The sequence below is a fragment of the Biomphalaria glabrata genome, chromosome 18 (genome assembly GCF_947242115.1).
Source record: "Biomphalaria glabrata chromosome 18, xgBioGlab47.1, whole genome shotgun sequence".
Classification (NCBI taxonomy): domain Eukaryota; kingdom Metazoa; phylum Mollusca; class Gastropoda; family Planorbidae; genus Biomphalaria; species Biomphalaria glabrata.
The window spans coordinates 1,628,850-1,652,613 of NC_074728.1; the positions used below are offsets into that span (position 1 = coordinate 1,628,850).

At 37.3% G+C, this 23,764-nt stretch overlaps 1 protein-coding gene across 7 annotated transcripts in view; it reads left to right on the plus strand.

The window, feature by feature from the left end:
* The window catches only part of LOC106067529 (uncharacterized), a 61,941-nt gene that overhangs the window by 36,149 nt on the left and 2,028 nt on the right, over nt 1–23,764 (plus strand). For 6 of the 7 annotated variants that reach the window (XM_056017086.1, XM_056017085.1, XM_056017089.1 and 3 more), the window contains exons 21-24: nt 804–872; nt 1,663–1,804; nt 1,930–1,990; nt 3,860–4,563. In XM_056017086.1, coding sequence (XP_055873061.1) covers nt 804–872; nt 1,663–1,804; nt 1,930–1,990; nt 3,860–3,925 — 338 coding nt within the window. In that variant the 3' untranslated portion in view covers nt 3,926–4,563. Of the gene's footprint in view, nt 1–803; nt 873–1,662; nt 1,805–1,929; nt 1,991–3,859; nt 4,564–23,764 lie in introns of those variants that run through there. The other variant, XM_056017090.1, reaches the window with a different exon arrangement.

Below are 23,764 nucleotides of genomic sequence, written 5' to 3' on the forward strand. Positions count from 1 at the left end.
TCTGCAAGGAAACACCAGGAGATGGCGACCCTAAGGCAGTTTGCATCACTCAGTGCTACACCCTAAGACTCTCTCTCTCTCTGCCTCTCTCAATCTCTCTGTTTCTCTATCAATCTATTTTACTCTCTCTCTCTCTCTCTGTATCTCTATCTCACTATCTATCTTCTTGTCTCTCTATTTCTCTGTCTCTCAATATCTATCTCCCTGTCTCTCTCTCTCTCTCTCTCTCTCTGTATCAATCTCACTATCTATCTCCTTGTCTCTCTATTTCTCTGTCTCTCAATATCTCTCTCTCTCTCTCTCTCTCTCTCTCTGTATCAATCTCACTATCTATCTCCTTGTCTCTCTATTTCTCTGTCTCTCAATATCTATCTCCCTGACTCTCTCTTTCTTTCTCTCTCTCTCCTATACACGTTTAGTCTTCTTAATAACAAATTCATCTTTTTTAATGAAATGGCGCACATTTTGCGTTATAGCCCTGCTAAAATTGTATTACGTAATCTACAAATCTGATAACTAAAGCCAGTTTCTGATTCATAAACATTTTGCATGTGCTATGCTTTCATTCACATTATTTCACTTTAAAATTCCTCTAGATTGTAAGATCTTCTGCCCTCAAAAAATCTTGTTATAATTTCGGCATGATTAACATGTTTTAGAAAAGAAAAAAAATATCACTAGTTTTATTTTGACATTAAGTGTACTTAACACAGAATAAACAAATACAGATACAAACTTTCGATAAAATGAGTTGTGTAATAGTCTTTTTTGTTTTGTTTTTGGTTTATTCTTGTGATTTGTAGGAAATAGCATCACTCGCGTATACAGCATGTTACGTCAGATGACTGAACGATCGGAAGATGCAAAACTCTGTGAGTATTTAGTTTTACCCAGCGTTCCTGGCAATTAAGAGTTAAATAAATTTACAGTTGAATGTCTAAAAACGATGAGACTCGACTTTGAAACATCTTAAAGGTTTTAACTGAGATGTGACTCGAACTTAGGTCTCGAGCCTCCAAGTTGGAAGGCCAACATGCTTGCCACTGATCTATTTAATTACTTATAAAAATAAAAGTTTTATCGACTATTATTTGTTTAAAAATGTCAGAAAATGATCTGATTCTCTACACAAGACTACACAAGGCTAGTCTTTCCTAACCTTTTATAAACATTAATTGATTACGACTATTTGATTCATTAATCGGTTATTTTTGTGATTGGGTTGACATCGACAATAAATAATTGTGCGAAGTTTCAACTGGAAAGGATAAACGGAAGTGGGAGAAATAACGTGTACAAGATTCCACGCAGTCAGAGTATTTGATGTAAGTTTAGTAAAAATCAGTTTTCTTGTAGTGCCTTTAGACTAGACTTTTTAGAAGGTCATTCTAGAACTAAGACATGCTTTTTAAGTTTTCTTAGAAGGCGCTACGCCATGATAAACGGAGACGACCCTGTTTCCGTTCTCCTCTGTTCGGCCTCTGTGTAATGGCGGTCTTCGGGCACGTGTTTCGTCTTGTCTCGCGAATCTCATAACACACTCGGCAACTATGTTTATGGGGGCTACTGCTCGTGCGGTAAATCTCTCGCCAAAATGATAAATACTGATTCGCATTATAGATGCAAAATTATAATTGTATTTTAACTTTCATTGATCTTTAGGTATGAATGCACAAACCATTGTGACGTGCTTGGTACAGAAAGCTGCCAAGGAACTTTTAAAGCAAAATAGGGATACCGGAGAATGCAACAGAATAGCTGACAGATATATATCGAAAGCTGAGAAGCTTAAGAAAGCCACTAAGTAATCTAAACAACAGACACTAGATTAAATTCTAAACAACAGATTTATAAACTTTTTAGAAGTGTTTAGATATTGTATTCAGTTGTAGTGTATAACAATAAGAAATATTTACAATTTTATTTCAGAATAAAATGCCGACCAGAACTTCTATGCAAATTGAACATGTTTATATTAGTGCTTAACAAGGTAAAATAAAATAAAAAGGCAGGCCTATCTATCTATCTATCTATCTGTCTGTCCTGCTTGTCTGTCTATCTGTCTATTTATCTATCTATCTATCTATCTATGTTTTGATTTAAATAATTCGGATGTTCCTTCAGAGTTGAAGATAATTACTTCCTAGTCCAAACCTCCCGCAGGACGACGGGGGATGGGAGCGGGCAGGGTTTGAACCCGGGACCATCGATAAATCTGAACGACAGCTCAGCGCGCAAACCGCACTGCCAGGCAGCCATCTATCTATCTATTTATCTATCTATCTATCTATCTATCTATCACACGTTTATACACGTGGATGACAGATGTGCAATGTAGACAAAATTGCAGGATATACACAATTATTTTTTTTTACGCTATAACATAGCCTAACGGAAACTACTGACCTACTGGTATAGTTCGCTGTGTGGTTGTGAAATGTACATGGAAAGCTCAAGAAAACAAATAGTACCGATGATTGTACTTTATGTATGGTAGATTACTCTTTGCACTTGTGATGTCTATTAGGGTATGATTTTTATTATTATTATTTTTGGGTTATGAAGGTGTGGCGCCAAATACGAGGACGTCCCTGTTTGCGCTTTCGTCGTATTGGCCGCCATGTCATCGCAACTCTTGGTATGCGTAGTTCATTTTGTTGACGAATATGTCCCAAACCTCACGCGACGCTCTGTCACAACCTCACTAAGTGTTCGACTCCCAGTTCGGCATAGGATTTCCTTGTTTGAGACACGATCTGGCTACATGACACCCTCGTTAACAATCGGCCATAGAAACAGATGACCCTTACATCATCTGCCCTATAGATTGCAAGGTCCGAAATGGATACTTTACTTTTTCTTTACAACTATTTGGATTTCTTTGGAATAAAAAAAAAATGTGTCTAAATAAGCGGGCTGGTTCGATTAACTGGTGGCCCGTTTAACCGTACTCGACTGCTGCGCTGTGGCGTGTTAACGGATTTCGATCACGCAATGAAAATTTTTAGACTGAGTAAATTTCGATGTGCTAACCAGCAAGCTAAACCTGGAATTCTATCAAATACTGACCATTGTCCATTGACAGCCGTCGACCTGTGGGATTTGCCTGAGAAATGTGTGTCAGTAGATCGTACACACGCTATCAGTCCGCCTCTGGAGTTACAGCAATATAGTGCACTAATTAATATTAATAGTTGTTATTGTAAACATTTTACTAGAGGGGCCTCGCAAGCATCCATTAAATTGGGCACCGCAATTTGTAAGGCCGGCCCTGTCTGCTACTGCCCTACGCGCACTTTCCACTAGTGCCTTATCAGTGCATCTACAGCAAAGACATGTATGAAGCACAAACGTGATACAGATTACAAACCTATGGTATAGATGGGAGTTATCATGAAATGCATTGATACTATATAACGTTAAAAATATTCAGCAAAGTCATGTGGACCTAATGTAATTTGTACTTTAAAGAAAAATAATATTAAAAAAAAAAAAAGTTAATTGGGGAGGTATTGGGCACGAGCAGTATTCAATGAGTACAGCACAACATTATCATGGCCATATCTATCAATACTGCAAAGTTTAATCCCCCCCCCTTTTTTATAAAAGAAAAACAAAATTAATTAATAACCACTATTTGATTTACTTTTTTTTTTTTAAAGATTCCTATTTTGTCTTCGGATATGAATAATTTAGCAAAAATTTCAACTTGATCCGAGAATGGGAAGTGGGAAAAATAACGTGTCAAAGAATCCTGCAAGATAGACAGAGTGAGTTAATATAAACGTTGTCAAAAGGTAAGCAACGTGCACAGGCCGATCGTAAATTTTTGTTCTAACCTCACACTTCTCTTGCACAGATCAAACAGTACCAACTGACGGATGAAATGTCAACACTTCTTTCAGAAATGGCGACTATCAACTGACGACATTTTGAATGAATTTACTTCACTACATTTTCATCCAATCAGAGATAATAGAACTTCGGAGTAGTGGGTGACAAATCTGAACATTTTCCAATTCTCTAGTTCTTCAATTGTTCTGTAACAGCTATGAGATTTCCTTTAAAGAAATCCTGCCTTTAAATTAGGCGTTACTATTATACACTGCTAATTAAAATTTGAATTAAAAAAAAAGGTTTTATATTTTAAACCATTTTAGCACATCACATTTCTAATTGAATGTTTTCTCTTTTTAATTTATAATATAACAATGAAACCCTTGCAACATTCTTTTTTTCATTAATTTCCTTTTATACGTGGCTTAAATGTATTAGTATGTTAGAAATTTATCGCGAATACAAAATAATTTTATTATATGATTTTAAAAAATACTATCTATATCTAATATACTTCTCTCAATACATCTATCGACATCATGTGAAACAAAACACTTATCCTTTTCTTCGGAATCGAATACGTTGCCATTATTAATATTGTTATCGACATCATGTGAAACAAAGCACTTATCTTTATCTTCGGAATCGAATACGTTGCCATTATTAATATTGTTATTGACATCATGTGAAACAAAGCACTTATCTTTATCTTCGGAATCGAATACGTTGCCATTATTAATATTGTTATCGACATCATGTGAAACAAAACACTTATCCTTATCTTCGGAATCGAATACGTTGCCATTATTAATATTGTTATCGACATCATGTGAAACAAAACACTTATCTTTATCTTTGGAATCGAATACGTTGCCATTATTAATATTGTTATCGGCATCATTGTACACACATGGAAGAAAATAAAAAGATAAAAACTTTTCACAATCTAGCTAGATCATTATATCTTGATTTTGTAACGCATATTCCATCTTATATTATCTTTTTTTATAAATTACTGACATCACTTCTAAATGATCTTTTTTTGTACATTTTAAAACTGTTTTATTGTTATCGTGATGCTTTATGATTTTGTATAAAAGCTTATATAAAAAAAAAAACGACTTTGTTTTTATTTTTATTTACATTATCTTGAAGCAAGGAACTAGGATCATAGCATGGATGTCCAGGCCCGAATCCAAAACCCCATTAGTAACGAACCATGTCGAGAATTACTCCCTTAGAGCACGGAAGAGGAAGCGGGCAGTGAGTTGTAAGGTCGCCTTGCCCCCGTACAAGGACAGACGTCTTGCCGGACATGTACCAGTTCTCTCTCTATCAAATCCTTGTCCCGATCGTCTTTCATGCAGAACTCGGCATTCATAAAGATTGTGTTCTTTTGTCTCGACCTCATCGATGCAGTGGCGACACCGTGTGTAGTAATTCTCTCTGAACCGTCCGAAGCACCCACTGGACAGAGACCGACTCGACTCCTTAAGGTCTGGTCTACTCAGCGGCCTGCGGAGCTCACGGTTCATTGGAAGGATTCCAACTGTTGTACAGGCCCATCCTTCGCGTGAAGTTTGTGTACGACTATTCACCACAAGGTTATTGCGAGAATTGCAATGGATAAAAGCACTCAAATATCAATGCTTACAAATAATTTCTGACAACCAGTCCAACTCCTGGCCTTCGTGTAGGGTTCAGTACTAGGTCCGGCGGAACTGTTCTCACTACTAGGAGTCTTATGCAGATACGTCAAACGGATGTAACACTCAAATAATGAAATCAAATAACAACAAGGCCAACAATATAACTTAGTCAACGCTGATAGCGAATGCCGAATAAGAAGTTTAAAAATAACTAATGGAACCGTCGAATGTCGTCAAGCTAAATCTCTACGTCCATAAAAAAAAAAATCCCTCTGTCTAATAGCTCTAAAGCCGTTGAAGGTAGTCTGTTGACATTTCGATAAGCTTTCTAAAATCTTAGTCTTGTTTTTACTAGTCACGTCTTTGTCTCTAATTCACAACGCGTTTGACAAATCCACCGAAGCCATCCACCTCCATTCCAGATTTAATGGCAAACTCATAAATATTCGCCAGACTGAGGGCCAAAACTAAAACCAGAACCACACTCGTAGGAGATATGCTCTTCGCGGATGATGCAGCGGTTGTGGCACACTCACAAGAGGAGCTTCTGTCACTATTATCTCGCTTCTCTCAGGCCTGTAAAGAATATGGCTTAACAATTAGCACGAAGAAAACTAAAGCTATGGGACCACCTGCTACAGCACCACCCTCCATCCTCATAGACAATAACAAGCTGGATGCCGTAAATGAACTCTACTATCTGAGATCCATAATTCAAGAATGACCTGTCTCTAGAAGAGGAGATTAAAAAAAAACGCATAGGGAAGGCTGACTCGACCATCGCTAGACTCAGGTCTAGAGTTTGGGAAAACCAAAAGCTCACTACCGTGACCAAATTGGAAAATTTACAAAGCATGCGTTATGAGTACGCTACTGTATGGCTGTGAATCGTGGACCACCTACGCAAAGCAAGAGAGAAAACTAAACTCATTCCATTTGAGATGTCTCTGAAGGATCTTGAAAAATCACATGAAAAGAAAAAGTGTGCAATACTGAGATCCTTGCGCGAACATTCCCAGCAGCTTTACAGTCCTCAGACAACGCCGCCTGCGCCAGCTCGGACATGTTCGCCGGATGGAGGACAATCGCATCCCGAAAGTCATTCTGTACGGACAACTCGCGTCTGGCACAAAAAAAAATGGTCGCCCCAACCTCCGTTACATGGATATAATAAAACGGGACATCAAACCAGTGAACGTCAATACTGACCATTGGGAAGACATAGCTCTAGACCGCGCTAAATGGAGAGAGACAGTGACCAAGAAAGCTATGGACAGCGAAAAAACATGGGCCTCAGTTTTGCAAGAAAAACGTACCATGCGAAAAATGACCAGCTCCTCTACCACCAAAGCGAAACCTGCGATATTTGTGGACGGGAGTGTCTCTCCAAAATAGGGTTCCACAGCCACGTGAAAAAGTGTTCGAGATGAACCATAGCCGCTCGACGACTGAAGGAGGCCAATCAACCAACCAACATTAAGTCAAAACTTTCCCTTTCCAAATAAATAATTCCTAATCATGCCATAACAGTGTGCAGTGTCCGACGACCTACTGAGACAGGATCTACTAACATATGTTTGAGCGTAACACACATAATCAGCGTAACCCTTCCTAACTCGGTTGCATACATGTTTATTTACAATAAATAATAATTCTCATGATAATCAGAATATGAATAACTTTCCAATGCAGAATTATAGTACAAAAAACAACAACTGTTTTAAGTCAATGACATGAAATACACACTATGATTTATCCTGATAGTAACTCCACAGTAAATCACCTTGATTCACTGGTGTAGCTAGAGATTTGGAGGCACGGGTGGGGGCTTGTTCTCTTTCGGGGCCCCTGCATTTTGACATTCGACATCACTACGAGATAATGGCGTAATATTTAATGTAAAAACGAAATTTGGACACTCATTTGGGGGACCCTCTAATGGGGCCCGGGGGATTTTCAAATTTGGACCCCCCCCCCCCCCACAACCTAGTGACTTGATTTATGCACACTTTAAAATAAATCTCTTTTAAATTGACGCTTCGAGAATTAACAGTTGACCTATTTCCTAGGCATGCTTACCCTACCTCATAGTGGCGCCCGGCGGCTAGGGTGGAAAAGTTCGTAGGAGGAAACGAAACAAGACTCCCTTGGTGTGAGAGAGTATCCTCATTGCACCGTGCGGGGTTGTATAAGAGTTCCTACAACCTTTTCGGCCATCCAGGCACCGTTCCTCAAGGGTTCGTTTCATAAATGGCGTGTTCCGCGAGCTTAGCCTGGTATAGAATAGGAAAATGGCAGTGGATTCCGGTGTACACGGCCTTCGACCGCGTCTCCAGTCCGCGAGTCCACAGTGACCGTGTCACTGGAAATGACAGCGTCAAAATAGGCACTTATAAGACCCCCTGCCAGACAGAACACACATGTTCATTTATTTATGTCACATCTGGATTATCTTAAGTACTTGGGAGCTTGGTGCACATTCGCTGTAGACTATTATATATCTAGGACTATTCAGTATTCTTCTCTTAATAACTACGGTAATTATGAAGAGTTTGTTTTTTTTCTCTTATCTATAGCTGTAGCTTTGCTTTTCTATTTAGATCAATTACAAAGCTGTTACAATAATACAAAGCATTTAAACTAAATCTCCTTGTATGCCGATCTCAATTAAATGGTATCCAGAGTACCGAAAGTCTACAAATATTTGACCTAAATCAAGTCTTATTTTTTTTATATTGTAGTCACCCTACGAATCTTGCGCCTTTTTACGTTGAATGATTTCATGTGTATTGTATAGAAAAAGAATAGAAGTCATTTTGATATATTAATAATTACAAAGAAGACGACAATTAAGTGTCACGAAGATTAGTGAGGAATATAGTGAGGAATACAGTGAGGAATACAGTATTCCCCGTGGCTACGTAACCTCAGCTGTGACCTACATATATACAATGGCCTGCCATTGAGAGAGGTTCTAAACAAGGCAAAAAAAAAAAGGGAGAAATGAAGAAAGACGGTCGACAAACCTTGCCTGGTGCCCCAACGGTCCAACAGACAAAGGGATAGGTAAAAAAAAAAAAAGGTAAAAATTTATATATATACTGCCAGAGCGAACTTGTCTTAAGTTGGCCTTTTTCCGTCGTAGAAAGACGGTTTCATCTCGTACAACGACTATGGTTCTCTAGTAAAACACTTTTTCATGGGAGGCAGAGGAGTCATCCATTTTTTGTTTTTGTTTGGTACACTTTTCTTCCAGAGCTGAGATCAATCTATTTCGCTGTCTATAGCTTTCTTTGTCACTTTTTCACTCCACATAGTGCGGCTTAGGTCTGTGTCTTCCCAGTAGTCAAAATTAATGCCCACTGCTTTGAGGACCGCGATCCACTCCCAACTCTCTATGCATGTATGTAAACGCAGACCAACACAAGTACAAATGTTATATATAATTACAAGTCAACCAAAAGACCACGGAATAATTATCCTCGCAGACCATCTGTGCCTGTTACAGCTGTTAAAGAACAAAATGACATCAAAAGGTTTAGTTGTTTTCGCAATAATAATTCTTCTAGTTATCTATAAAAAGGGTGTATCTATAAAAAGGGTGTATTTAAACAGAGTTCTCTTTATCTCATTGCAAAGCTCTATTTCAGTGAATAAAGGTACTTATAGTTTTGCAAACAAAAAAAAAATTTCTCAGTGTTTTAGATTTTCATCAAATTTTAGGTGAGTCCCTAAATAGCAAGCATTAATAATTTTTTGCAAAGCTTGTATCAGCTCAATCGTCTATCTGTCTGTAAAAAAGTTTGTACACATTATTTCTCGACACCCAAACTCGGATCATTCAGAAATTTTGAACAATTATTTCGGTATCTCGAAAAAGGGAAAGAATCTTTACTTGAATGAAGTAGTGGTATAAGCTAAGTTAGTCCCCTTTATAGTTCGATGCTCTAAATTGTAGTAAAAAAATGTATTACTACACATTCTTTTCTAGTCATAAGAACCTTACTAGAAGAGTGGTTAGCACGTAATTCAAATATTCAAATCACAGACCTATATATATTATATCTAGACTGAAAAACGGAAACAAATTCTTATCCGCGATGATCAACTCACAGACCTATATAGATATAGATTGTTTTGTATTTATCACAAAACTATATATCCAGGCAAATTCATGAAAAAAGACGTATCCTGTTAGTTTCCATTGAGATAATATTACGTAAATCCTAGATATTTAGTCAGCTTTACATTTAAATAGATTAACTACCTAGATCTTTTTAGATTATGTATCTAAAAATTGCAAAATAATAATTATGAGACGAGAGTACTCTTTTTTCGATGTTTGATTACTAGATCTAGATCTAAACATTACATTATATATCACATAGGTTAGCGTAAAAAAAAAAAACAACTTTACTTTTTATTACTACTTTACAAAACAATGCATTGTTTGAACTTTCTAAAACATTTTCACGACATTTTTTCTAGTGCTAAAAAATCTCCATGTCCACTCTAGATATAATATATATAGGTCTGTGATTCAAATGTAAACAAAGAGCAGATTACTGTTCATAAACTTTAGTATGGAAATCTCCAGTAACAGAGGACAAAGAAAACGCAACAGCATATTAATAGTGATGATAAATTACTGTTGCAAGTGTAAAATTATGCAAGTTGCTGCTGGGCCTTTACTTTTATTTTCCAAAATATTTTTTTTAATCCTTTCAGATTATTAAACCAACAAAACCAAAAAATGAAGAGTTCTACGGTACTGATGCTGATGGTAGGTGCTGCCATGTTGGTTGGAGTAGAATCTGTTTATATCCGTAAGTTTTAAAGTTTGGGATTTATTTCATCTGTAAGCCAGGCGAGAGAGAGAGAAAGAGAGAGAGAAAATGACAGAGAACATCGCAGTGCACAAGAGCAGGCTAGGCATGCAGCTAGACGGGAGAAGACGGCTGACTAGGTCATGGGTTAGGGTTACCAGACAACTACGTACCCAAAGGAGGAGAAAAAGAAGGAAAAAGCATTCCAAACACACACACACACACACACACACACACACAAAAGACAAAGTAAACTTAAAAACTATAAGATATTTTTTTTTTTTTTGGATTGACTCATTTAAATACCTACGGTCAAACATAGCAAAAGATGGGAAATCAATACAAGAGATAAAAACACGTTTACGCTTGGCATTCGCTGACATGAACAAACTGTGGAGAATATGGAAAAGTAACATCAGCTTCCCATCAAAATTAAAACTGTATTCTTCACTAGAAGTCTTCATGTCCTCATAAAATTGTGAAAGTTCCACACGCTGAGGCTGAAAGAAGAATATATAAGTCTTTGAAAGTAAATACTACAGAAATATGCTAGATATCAGATACCAGGGAAAGAAGACTACTGAGTTTGTAATATTTTTATGCTTAAAGTCAACTGTCTTACTGAAAAAAGGAGGAACTTCTAAATTCTGTGAAGAGACAAAAGCTGTATGAAAAATTGTATGAAAAGTTGTATGAAATTCTTCAAAATACATAATACACATGTTGTGAACTAGGATCTTATCAACGATATTCCTATCAATAAACTTTGTTTCGTTTCGTTTTTTCCCCATATATGTTTCTTAAATTAGGGGGCCTGGTGTCAGAGTGGCAAAGCACTTGCCTTTCGAACCAAGAGTTTCCGGGTGTGAAACGCGTCAAAGACCAGGATTTTAAATTTTGGGATTTTCAGAACGCCCGTGAGATCACCCAGCTCTAATCGGTACCTGACTTTAGAGTGGAAAGTAAGGACGGTTGGTGGTTGTGCTGGCACCCTGCACGTTAACCGTTTGACAAAGATGCAGGTGATTTTGACATCATCTACCACATAAATCGCTACGTCTGAAACGGGGTATATTACTTTTCTACTTCTTCTATATTTTTAATTCCTTTGTTTTGTCTTTATCATTCCAAGACGCTTGGACTTGCACTTACGGAGACAAGACTTATGCTGACGGTGAACTGGTTCCGGTTTCTAATGATCCAGAATGCTGGGAATGCCGATGCGCAGTTGGAGAAAACCAAACAGTGACGTATTGTAGTAACGTGCGTTGCCCTTGGAATGGGTGAGGCCATGTTTATTACAAAACTTATATCAACTCATTCTGTCTGTCTTTCGGGTAAAAAAAAGGAATGTGGAGGTTAGTATACTTGAGCTTGGCTTGGCTACCTATCTGTGTAGGGGGTTCGACTCCCAACTCGAGCAGAGCTGTGTTTACCAAGTGCCTAAAGGCGTATACCCCCTCTCTCCCCACCCCCACCCCCACTGGTCTAGGAATACGACCAGCCACCTCTACTTTTTCTCCAACTAATGTTGGGTACCCAATATAAAATGTTTGTTTGTTTGTAAAATGTTTTACATGTTTCGGATGTTCCTTCAGAGTTGAAGATAGTTTACTTCCTTTAGGATCAATCTTCTTAAAGCTTTTATATCAGAAAATATCTTATTTGGTATAGAATTGAAGGGAAATACATGCTCTTTTAATACAAATTAATGTTCATAAAAAAAAATAATTTTATGTTGTCAAATCAGCAATGGTATCGTCAAATAGGAGAAAAACAGTTAATGCAGGTTGGCCACGAAATGGCAAAGCGCTTGGCTTCCGAAACGAGTTTGAATTCTGGTATTTTTTTTATTTCCACCCAGCTATATTGGATGGCTGCCTGGTCGTGCGGTTTGCGCGCTGGACTGTCGTTCGGATTAATCGACTGTCGAGGGTTCAAACCCTGCCCGCTCCCATCCCCCGTCGTCCTGCGGGAGGTTTGGACTAGGAAGTAAACTATCTTCAACTCTGAAGGAACATCCGAATTATGTAAAACATTTTACAAACAAAACATTTTTACAAACAAACAGCTGGTACAAGTAGACCGGAGGATTCCAGCTACCCATCGCCTCAACGTGGCGCCTCCGTGGAAACGTCTAGTAGAGAAACTAGATAGGCTTAGTACGAGAAGGGAACAAGGCCCCGGCTGAATTCCCTGGTTGAACTTTTTTTTTTTTTATATTTCACTCGGAGTGGGGATGGGACAAAAGTAACCAACCCAGTCCAACAAGTCCGCCACGCCGTTCCACACACGGGGCCGTCATCAGTTAGCCGTTTAGCTGGAGTGGCGGTTCTTACACGGAATAGTGGCGGTCACAGTATAGGTAAACTCCCCCTGGCTATCGCTGCTCTCGGCCACTTGTAGCGAGTGGGACCCAGGAACTAGGCGCGATAAGCCCTGTACGTGGTATGGTCGCCCAATTGGTCTATTGAGGTCACTTCTGGGAGCCCTCAAACAGGACAGTGGCGAATAGTCCCACGTCCAGGCCTGTTTGTTGGATAAAAGCCTTTCTAACCATCCTGAGCATAGAAAACATGGGTGTTTATTTAAACTTAAGCTCCCACGATCATCAGTCATTATTAAATATAGCCAGATGTGTATTTAAAAAGTTCCTATCTCTATGCAGAAATGTAAACAGCTATTGTTTGGTTTCTTTGTTGATTCTAAATTTGTTCTGGAGCCATGTTTTTTGTGTCACTTACCATCATAACTAGAACCTTGTCATCTCTTTCATCCTCAGACCTGGCAAATAGACAACTGATTGGAAGGATAGATAATCAGATCATCGAAATAAAGATTCCTTAATTTCATTCATTTTTTTTTTCATTTCTTGTAAATTATTTTGTTTTAAGCTTATTACATAGTTGTAAACGTAAAGGGAGGTCGCTTGTCTTTTCTGTCACACATCTTATCTGTTACACATCTTTTCTGTCACACACATTTTTCTGTCACACATCTTTTCTATCACACATCTTTTCTGTCACGCTTCTTTTGTGTTACAAGTCTCGCACATCTTCTCTCTTCAATTATCACATCAGTCTTTATTGACTTGAACTTGGTCCCCTTGTGATTTCATAAGAATCCATTCAGGTTACACAAACAAGCCACCAGCCTAACGTTTCTCATGGTTACATCAGAAACTCGCGCGCACACATAACATAACATTGTGGACTCCAAGACTTCTCGAAATGAGGATCAGCAAGTGTGGCAGTGGAAAAGGGCTGAATTTAGGAACTGCAAATATTTGTAAACGGCGCATAACTTTCTAGCAATATTTACACTCGAAAATATTTACAGTTCTATGTTAGAACGGAGGAACAGTGACATGGTACAGCTCAGTGAGCCAGTGTGTTTTATTTTTAATTTCCTAAGAGCAAGAAACAAAGTGTATTCTTGTCTACACTTGTGAATATTTCTGGCTTGATTGGGAGAACAATGGTATATACACAAGGGAGAGAACAATGTTATATACACAAGGGAGAGAACAATGTTATATACACAAGGGAGAGAACAATGTTATATACACAAGGGAGAGAACAATGTTATATACACAAGGGAGAGAACAATGTTATATATTGCAGACGTTACTTCAAAAAAAAAAATCAATAACTTAAACTCTGCTAAGTCGTTGATTTTCCTGGCTGATTCAGGCAACCCATTCCATTCTTTATTGGCACTAGGGATGAGGGGGCACCTGTAACTGTTGATCCTAGCGTATGGAATAAGAAATGTGCCTCAATCATTGTGTCTTTCTGAGTATTTTATTAGGTTTTGTTTTTCTATTTGCAGACTATAATTTAGTGTTTTATGTAATATAGCTCTACTTTACTTTTAATTCATCACAAAACCACTTCATTATTGTTCTGCTTTTTTTTTCTTAGTCTTATAGACAGTCCTGGTGTCAATTCTCTAGGATTTGCTTTAAAAAAATTAATAATTTTGTCTTTATTTGATGGTTCTTTTTTTATGAATACAATTAGGTTACCTATTCTTCATTATCAAAAGGTGGTCAAACAATGGAAGTGGCTCAAAACCCAAGGTACACGAATTGGAAAATAAGCTTTGCACATAGCAGTAGGTCTGTTCAGCTAGTGTATAGAGCCAAGTGCGTAATCAACTTCTTTTTTGAAGTAACCTCTGTATTTGATAAAATAAGATAAGAAGATAAGAATAGCGCTAATGAATCAAAAGTCGTCGGTTCGATCCCCATACTGATCATATTCTGTTTATATTTTGTTTTTATGACAAATTAAATACTAATTTCACTTAACTATATTATTTGAACGAATATCAGCGATTGAGTCTAAACTTTGCTCTCTTCTTGCTACCTTAGAGATTTTTGCATACGCAACTGAACTGCAAGATGCTTCGTAAGAGATTGTCTACAAACAGAATAGAAGGGTAATTAAGTACTCCAACAAAAGTTCTTTGTTTCTCTAGCTTTGTAGATAATAAAACTTCTCTAATTGTATACACAGGGCAGCATTGATTCCCGCCTTATTCCCCACAGCCTTCAGTCACTTCTGTTGAAATGTGGAGGGGAGGGGGTGCAATGGGGGGGGGGGGGGTTGCAGCAATTGTCATGTACTAGAGACTATATTGGTTGCTGTAAACCCAAGTACTATACTCAACGCTGCACTCTGGTGGGAACGATCGCTACAGGAATCGACTAGCCTTTAGAGGTAGCAACACAAGACTCCATGGGGAGTGTGGAAGGGAGTGCGAGAGCTTTCCCAATGCCCAGTGCGGAGTTGTAAAAGAGCTTTCACGACATGGTCAAAATCCAGGCACCGTTCCTCAAGGCCCGTTTCATAAATATCGAGTCCTGCATGGTTAGTTTGGTATACTATACGAAAATCGCGTTCAAATATTTTTTAGCTTACTGACGCCGGCCGTACAAATATTGGCTCTGTCCAATTAATATTAGCTCACTGACGCCGACGATTTGCTTGCTGACGCTGTTTCTGTACGTGCAAACTTTGTGGCGCCGACCAGACTACTGACATTGTCTACTTAGTTAAAGATCACCTAACTGTATACAGCTAACCAGTGTATTATGGGAAGCAGTAGAACCGCTTTTTGCTTTTTAAATTTGCTTTTTTATTTATTTGTGCTGCACATTACTTCACTCCTTTTACTAAATGTTCATGTCTTGCTGCACGTGTTCATGTCTTGTTGTACGTGTTCATGTCTTGTTGCACGTGTTCATGTCTTTAAGCACGTGTTCATGTCTTGTTGCACGTGTTCATGTCATGTTGTACGTGTTCATGTCTTGCTGCACGTGTTCATATCTTGTTGCACGTGTTCATATCTTGTTGCACGTGTTCATATCTTGTTGCACGTGTTCATGTCATGTTGCACGTGTTCATGTCATGTTGTACGTGTTCATGTCATGTTGTACGTGTTCATGTCTTGTTGTACGTGTTCATGTCATGTTGTACGTGTTCATATCTTGTTGTACGTGTTCATGTCTTGTTGTACGTGTTCATATCTTGCTGCACGTGTTCATGTCTTGTTGTACGTGTTCATATCTTGCTGCACGTGTTCATGTCTTGTTGCACGTGTTCATGTCTTGCTACACGTGTTCATGTCTTGTTGTACGTGTTCATGTCTTGCTGCACGTGTTCATATCTTGTTGCACGTGTTCATATCTTGTTGCACGTGTTCATATCTTGTTGCACGTGTTCATGTCTTGTTGTACGTGTTCATATCTTGCTGCACGTGTTCATGTCTTGCTGCACGTGTTCATGTCTTGCTGCACGTGTTCATGTCTTGTTGTACGTGTTCATATCTTGTTGTACGTGTTCATGTCTTGTTGTACGTGTTCATATCTTGTTGTACGTGTTCATATCTTGTTGTACGTGTTCATATCTTGTTGCACGTGTTCATATCTTGTTGTACGTGTTCATGTCTTGTTGCACGTGTTCATGTCATGTTGTACGTGTTCATGTCTTGCTGCACGTGTTCATATCTTGTTGCACGTGTTCATATCTTGTTGTACGTGTTCATATCTTGTTGCACGTGTTCATGTCTTGTTGTACGTGTTCATATCTTGCTGCACGTGTTCATGTCTTGCTGTACGTGTTCATATCTTGTTGTACGTGTTCATGTCTTGTTGTACGTGTTCATATCTTGTTGTACGTGTTCATATCTTGTTGTACGTGTTCATATCTTGTTGCACGTGTTCATATCTTGTTGTACGTGTTCATGTCTTGTTGCACGTGTTCATGTCTTGCTGCACGTGTTCATGTCTTGCTGCACGTGTTCAGGATTACTTTACCGAACTACTTATCGGCTGTTCAATGGATAAAATTGTAAAGGTTAATCCTGTCTGCATCTTTTTTTCCCTTAGAACTCTCCAGTCTTTTTGTTTTAATTATAAATAAATCTTTGAGGGCTAGCCTCACTGGTTAGTTCTCTGGACGCTTTTTGTTTACTAGACTTAATTAAGAGATTGATTTTTGTCCACATCTCTCCAGGTAATTATTTTTCCGCTCATAGATATCATGACCTAGACACCAAGACACTATGACCTAGGCCCCAAGACACCATGACATAGGCCACCAGAACACCGAAAGCCTAACCAAATTCCTGGCGACTTTTAAAAGCGGTTCTCAATGCGTAAAGAGGCAGACTGGAAAATTGTGATCGGAACAACATGTGTACATTCTTTGGAGAAATATTTAAATAACAAATGTTTGCAAAGCTAATGTATAACACACTCTTCAAAATATGGTCTCTTCAATAAACGGTGAGTTGAATCCTTACTTTAATCATTATCAAGTGCAATGAACTCAGTTCCTTTTGCAGGATGTTTTATATGTTTTATACAAAGCATCCAAGTCATAAGAATCTACAGAAGGGTTGTGAGAGCCACTGCTTGGCAAATACAATGTTTATTGGAAGACAAGCTAAAGGCACTGCTAGCTTTTGTCAGACACATACCTATAATAATAATAATAATAATAAGATTAAAATGAATAATAATGGGCGGTACTGCTGCAGACCTGCCACATCACCAGAACAGTCCTCAGTGGAAACTGTTAAAGGGACTACGATGAATTTTGTTTCTTTTTAATGAAACTCAACTCTGGCAGCGCCAGAGAATGACTACTTTTTGTTTCTAACAAAATATCCGAATGACGTCGAACATGACATTTGCTACCGTTGTCTTTCGGCTTACGTGATTCGGCTTTCAGCACTGAACTAAAACGTTTATATGCAAAAAATGAAAAAGTAGTAATGAATATATTGGCCTAATTAAACATTTGCGCACCATCTAAATGTTGGCTGTATTAGAAAAGCAAAAGGCACCAACACGGCTCACGACAATTAAACCAATACCAATTTATAAAACAAGTATAGCAAAATCCAAACATACCATAGCAAAGTTTATTATAAATCTTTTGGTTACTTCAATAAAATCTCTATCAATGTATGTACTTCTACCAGTGGTGTTCGTTCAATAGAACCAACATTAAAATGCGAAACAAAAAATAAAATAGAAAAAAAAAAAAACAAGATTACAAAAAATGTTTGTGTGGAAACACAAACTCAAAATCGGCCCGAAGCCATATATCTGTCGATATAAATGAAGAGACGCGCTGTTGTATTGTTAGTTTGACGAACGACTAGATACCACAGGATACAGAGATTTATTAATGTTACTATTATTACATTGTTAATATTCATATCTTTTTGATGAACTAATAGTTATAAAGATATAGTTAGATCTTAAGTGTCTACATTCACACACGAAACACATACACATTCACAACCTGCGCTTTATGATTCATAGACTTCTATGTACTCCTAGATGACGACAGCTGATCTTGTAACACTCTGACCGAAAGTGGGATGAAGGAGACTTTAAATCTTTCTATTTTAGTTCTAATGGAAAGGAGACGACCACTTCGTTCAGATCTGATGTAACAGAGGTTTAATGGGTGCAGGTTGTCTTTAAGAATTGTGACTGTTTTGTAAAGGCATATTACAAAGACCGCATCACGAATGAATGGTAGAAACAGAATTACAGCGATTGGACCCCATGTTGACCTATTAACCACGATGAAAAGACGTAAACGTCAAACTCCATGACCACATCACAAGGTACTAAGGGGTCGCAAAGACCTTCTTCAGGGAGGAGTATTCTTTAAAATATCTTCTTTGATTGGATAATGGAAGATAGTCTCGGTGTCTATGAAAGTACTGTAGGCACTGGAGGTAGAAGTACTACTAACTTGCGCTTCGCGGATGACATAAATGGTCTGGCAGGGACAGGAGAAAAGATAGTTGATTGGTGATGCGCATAGACAAGACGTCCGCAGCAATTATGAAACAACAACAAGGTTACAAAAGACAGTTTGTGTGGAATCACAAACTCAAAATTGGCCCCCGAAGTGGTCCACCCAGGCAGGCTTCAATATTTTCAGAAAGAACATCCGAATGAAATTATATCAGACAAATGAGAGGTAAGAATGGAGAAAGAAGGTTAACAGATCTTGTGTAGTGCCCAACTTTCCAGCAGATCTAAAGGATAGGTGAAAGTGAATGTAAAGTTACATGTGAACCTGGCCTAACTAGTTCCCCTTTCAGACCTTGTGGTCTATAGGGCAGATGATGTAAAGTTCATCTGTTTTTGTGGCCTACGGTTAACGAGGGTGTCATGTAGCCAGCACAACGACCAACCGCCTTTAATTTTCCCCAACTAATGTCAGGTACACATTAGAGCTGAGTGGACTCAGAGGCCAGTCTTCACCAGGATTCGAACCCGGGACCCCGGGTTCGGAAGCCAGCGCTTTACCGCTCAGCCACCGCGCCTCCTCTGGCATAACTGTCTTACAATTGTTCTAATTGTTTTGAAAAATTTTCAATCTCTTTTTCGAATCCTCAAAAAAACAAAAAACAATAACGTCTGCAATAAAAAATTAGTTTGGGAAAATGAAGTTTACAAGATTACTATTCGTTTTAAATTAGGTCTAACTTATAATCTGTTCTAATTAGCTTTTTCTCTTTAAAAAACTGCTTGCATAACTGATTTTAAAAATTAGATTTTTCGCTTTCAGAAAAAAAAATTAGCCGTTGCATCAGAACTTTGAATGGTCTAAAATATTGTGATGTCGGATTTTCAATATCTAGTTTCAATATCTATAGTTTACGAGATCTAAACGGGACAGACGGACAGACATTTCGCACAAAACTAATAGCGTCTTTTCCCCTTTCGGGGGCGCTAAATAAAACACCCACAAATTATGACCAGGGACGATGTAAAGCGCTTGGCTTCAGAACAGGGGCCCGGAGTTCGAATCCTAGTGAAAACTTAATTTTTTTTAATTTCTGGATCTTTGGGTACCTCTGAGAATGGGTACGTGATATTAGTTCGGGAAAAGTAAAGGTGGCTGGTCGTTGCGCTGACCACATGACACCATCGTTAACTGTAGGCAACAGAAACAGATGACCTTTACTTTTGCTTTGCATCATCTGTCCTATAGACCACTAGGTTTGAAAGGGGAACTTAAATCTTTTGCTAATAGCAAACAGGGCTTTAAAAGGGACATCAATATGGGATAAAATTTTAACAGGCTAAATTGACAAATGTCAATAGTTTTAAAAATGTCGGAGCTATCGTCCCGTATAAAGGAATCAGACATGAACTATTGGCCAGAGCTGCCAGATCTACAGCAGCACTTACAAAGCAATAGTTCCCTAACAATCGTCTCCCTTACAGACCTTGCAATCAATAGGGCAAATGATGTAAAGGTCATCTGTTTCAATAGCCCACGGTTAACGAGGATGTCATGTGGCCAGCACCAACCACCTTTACTTTTCACCAACTAATGACAGGTACCCATTGAAACTAAGTGGATTCAGAATCGCCCAAAGATCCCAGGCAAGGATGCGAAATTAAACTTTAGTTCAGTTCAGTTGTTAAGGTCCCTCTACAGACCTTGCGCAGTTTCTTCATTAGTTCTTCTGATAGTTTACGATGCCACTTTAGTAAACAAGAGTAGTTGGCCAAAGTTAATACTATATTTAGAGTCGTTGCTTTGGTATCATCATGAGAGTAACACATGGTGTACTCAGGAGTATTGATGTGGTGGCTATAACGGGTTGGTGCTTGCTTAGGGCACAATTATAAGTTTGATATAAAGGCTACCAGATGAACAGGTATCTCAGCTTCTAAACATCGTGGGGGTAAGTTATGACATAAAGAATCAAAGCCTTATGTTGACTTGTTAAAATTAAATGCCGTAATTAGCCAGATAAATATAAATAGAAAGATATATCTATATATCAATATATCAATATATATATATATATATAGATAGATAGATAGATAGATAGATAGATAGATAGATAGATTATTGATATATAGTTAGATTTTAGATATCCAGATTATCCAGATAGATATAAATAGAAAGATATAGATACTAAATAGATAGATAGATAGATAGATCCATAAATAAAATTCCAAAGAGTTTACCTGTATTTCAGTTGACATTTCAACTGTAGTATTTAAATATTGACATGAAGAGTTACTTTCTCTTGATTGTCATTGGTACAACCCTGTTGATGGGACTACACTTTAACTGCATACGTAAGTCACTTGGTTTAACAATTCTTTTATTCATCTTCCAAATTCATGAGTGGAACCTGGACACGGTTCTCGAAAACGGTACTCACAATTTTTCTTTAAACTTTAAAGTTGATGCATATCTTTGGTAAAGAATTACTAGCTATCTGACCACACCGGTAAAACTCTAGTTTCACCTTTAAAAATTTTAAAAGTAAAAACAAGCGATATATTTTTTAAAAAATCCTTATGTAAAAAAAAATGCAAAGCTTTTCTAAAGGAGAAGAACGATGTTCTTAAAACTACATCTACCAATAATGTACAAGTTATTTTTGTTATTGGATATCAAACAAAATAATTAATTACCAATAATTAATCGACTAATTATTTTTGTTTATTAATTTATCTTTTGTAATGTATCATAAATAATTGTTAAAAGTATCAACTTATTAGAGAATGCGTGAGGGAGAAATAGAGTTATTTATTATTTAAGTAGACTAGACCCAAAACATTTCACCATATCTGTTAATACTGAAGGATTGGTTTTCATTGTTGGTATCAAACAAAATAATTAATTACCAATAATTAATTGTCTCATTGGTTACTTTTTTTTTATTCATTCATGTCTATGTCTATGTCAATGAATAATTGTGCAAAGATTTAGCTTGATTCTAGGATGGGTGTGGGAGAAATTATTATTATAGCTTTTATATAGCGCTACTTTCATACTTTATAGCATGCTCATAGCGCTTTTGGTCCTATCTTATTTGTGGACCAGTGGGGGAGGGGGTATCTAGGAGTGTCGAACCTCGAGCCCCCTTCTAGGTAGCCAAGCCAAGCCAAGTTCAAGCGCACTTGGCCTCTCGACCACGCTGCCCACCGTGTACACACTTTTGAATAGACAGTCCGAGTGAGTTTGTTCCCTCTTCAACGTTGTAAATTTTTTTTTTTCAATTCCGGATAAAGGAGTCAAAAATCATTATATAATCAGTTTACGTAATTCCGTATATATATATATATATATATATATATATATATATATATATATATATATATATATATATATATATATATATATATATATATATAGAGATAGATAGATAGATAGATAGATAGATAGATAGATAGATAGATAGATAGATAGATAGATAGATAGATAGACCAGACAGACAGACAGACAGACAGACTGACAGACAGACTGACAGGCAGACAGACAGACAGACAGAGACAGACAGATAGACAGACAGACAGACAGATAGATAGATAGATAGATAGATAGATAGATAGATAGATAGATAGATAGACAGATAGATAGATACTACGTTCATTAGTTACTACGAGTAAAATATTCATTCTTACGAAACATTCTTCAGCTGCATCTAGGAAGGAATGTCTTTAAAAATTTCTTTAAAAAATATTTTACTTGTTTTTTTTACTCCTAAACTCTATTCATAATAAGGATACATAACATTGTGTATCTTAATTGTTCGCCCAATTCGTACATTTAAAGAATGGGTTATTGCATTATTTTGACAGTATATATACATATAAATGTTTTCTTTACTTTTATATGGATACGAATTTCAAGAATATGATACAATGGTCTCAACATGAAACTAAAATTGTTTGATTTTTTACACTTATACATGTCTAGAGCAATGAATACAAATGCCGTTCATAATATAATGAAAACCAAAATAATTTACTTGTAAAATGCCAACAAAAAGTGCCCCTAATCCAGTGTTTCCCAACCTAGAAATCTCCGAGGCTTGAATAGGCGTTCCAAGAACTGTTGGAACAACAAACTTGTTGTTCTACACATGAATTATTTATAAGGATACAGAAAAGAAACATTAATATTCTTACTTCTTCGTGGTAAAAAAAAAAGGATAACAAGTTGACTACAAACTGACATAGATCCTGTCTTTAATTTGAATCTACAGTTCAGACATCAACCTTTAAATGATTTCAGGTCGACTTTGCCTGAAGAGCGCCTTAATATTTCAGAGCAAGCTTCTGTTCTATTACTTCTATTTTCTACAATCTACTTGTGAGAAAAAGGAGCAAGGTCAATGTCGTGTTTAGAAGCAGACGGCTTGATGCCCCAGCAGATCTTAGAGTTAAGATCAGTAATGTCGTGCCAGATATCAAGAAGTATTGTTCCCTAAATATATAAAAGCGTCAAAGTTTTTAAAGCCTTCGTTTTTCTTACGCTTATGTCTGTATATTTTACCATAGTTTTCTACTTCAAAATATTTTAAAAATAAATTTAGAAAATAGTTTAACTATTATTTATATATATATATGAAAGAAGGGTTCCGCTAAGTTATCAGAAAATGGGAAGTGTTCCATTACGGAAAATGTTTGGGAAACTCTGCCCTAATCGACTGTTAAGAGTTTAGACAGAAGTTTAGATTGATACACCTACACCTTCTCTACTTCATTGTCTCTCTTGAATTTAAGAGAGAGAGAGAGAGAGAGAACGGGGAAGGGAGAAATGTTGGTAAATAGGCACAGCATTGTATTTTAAAGTCAATCTTACGTTAAGACGCCTGTCGTCTGCTGGGTTCTTGGCTATGGCTTTATGGCGCCCCTCTACAAGTTTCCTTTATTTGCTGTATAAGTGTCGCTATAATTGTAAACTAGGTCATCCGTGTTGTATTCATATTTTGTGAACCTAATTATATTATGAAAATTATTTTTATATTTTTATGTGTACATACTATTTTGGAAGGTGCGGCTGGGTGTGAGGATTATGAAGGCAACAAGCATGAAGCTGGTTACAAGATTGAAAATTATGACCATGATTCAGAATCCTTAGAATGCCTTGAATGCCG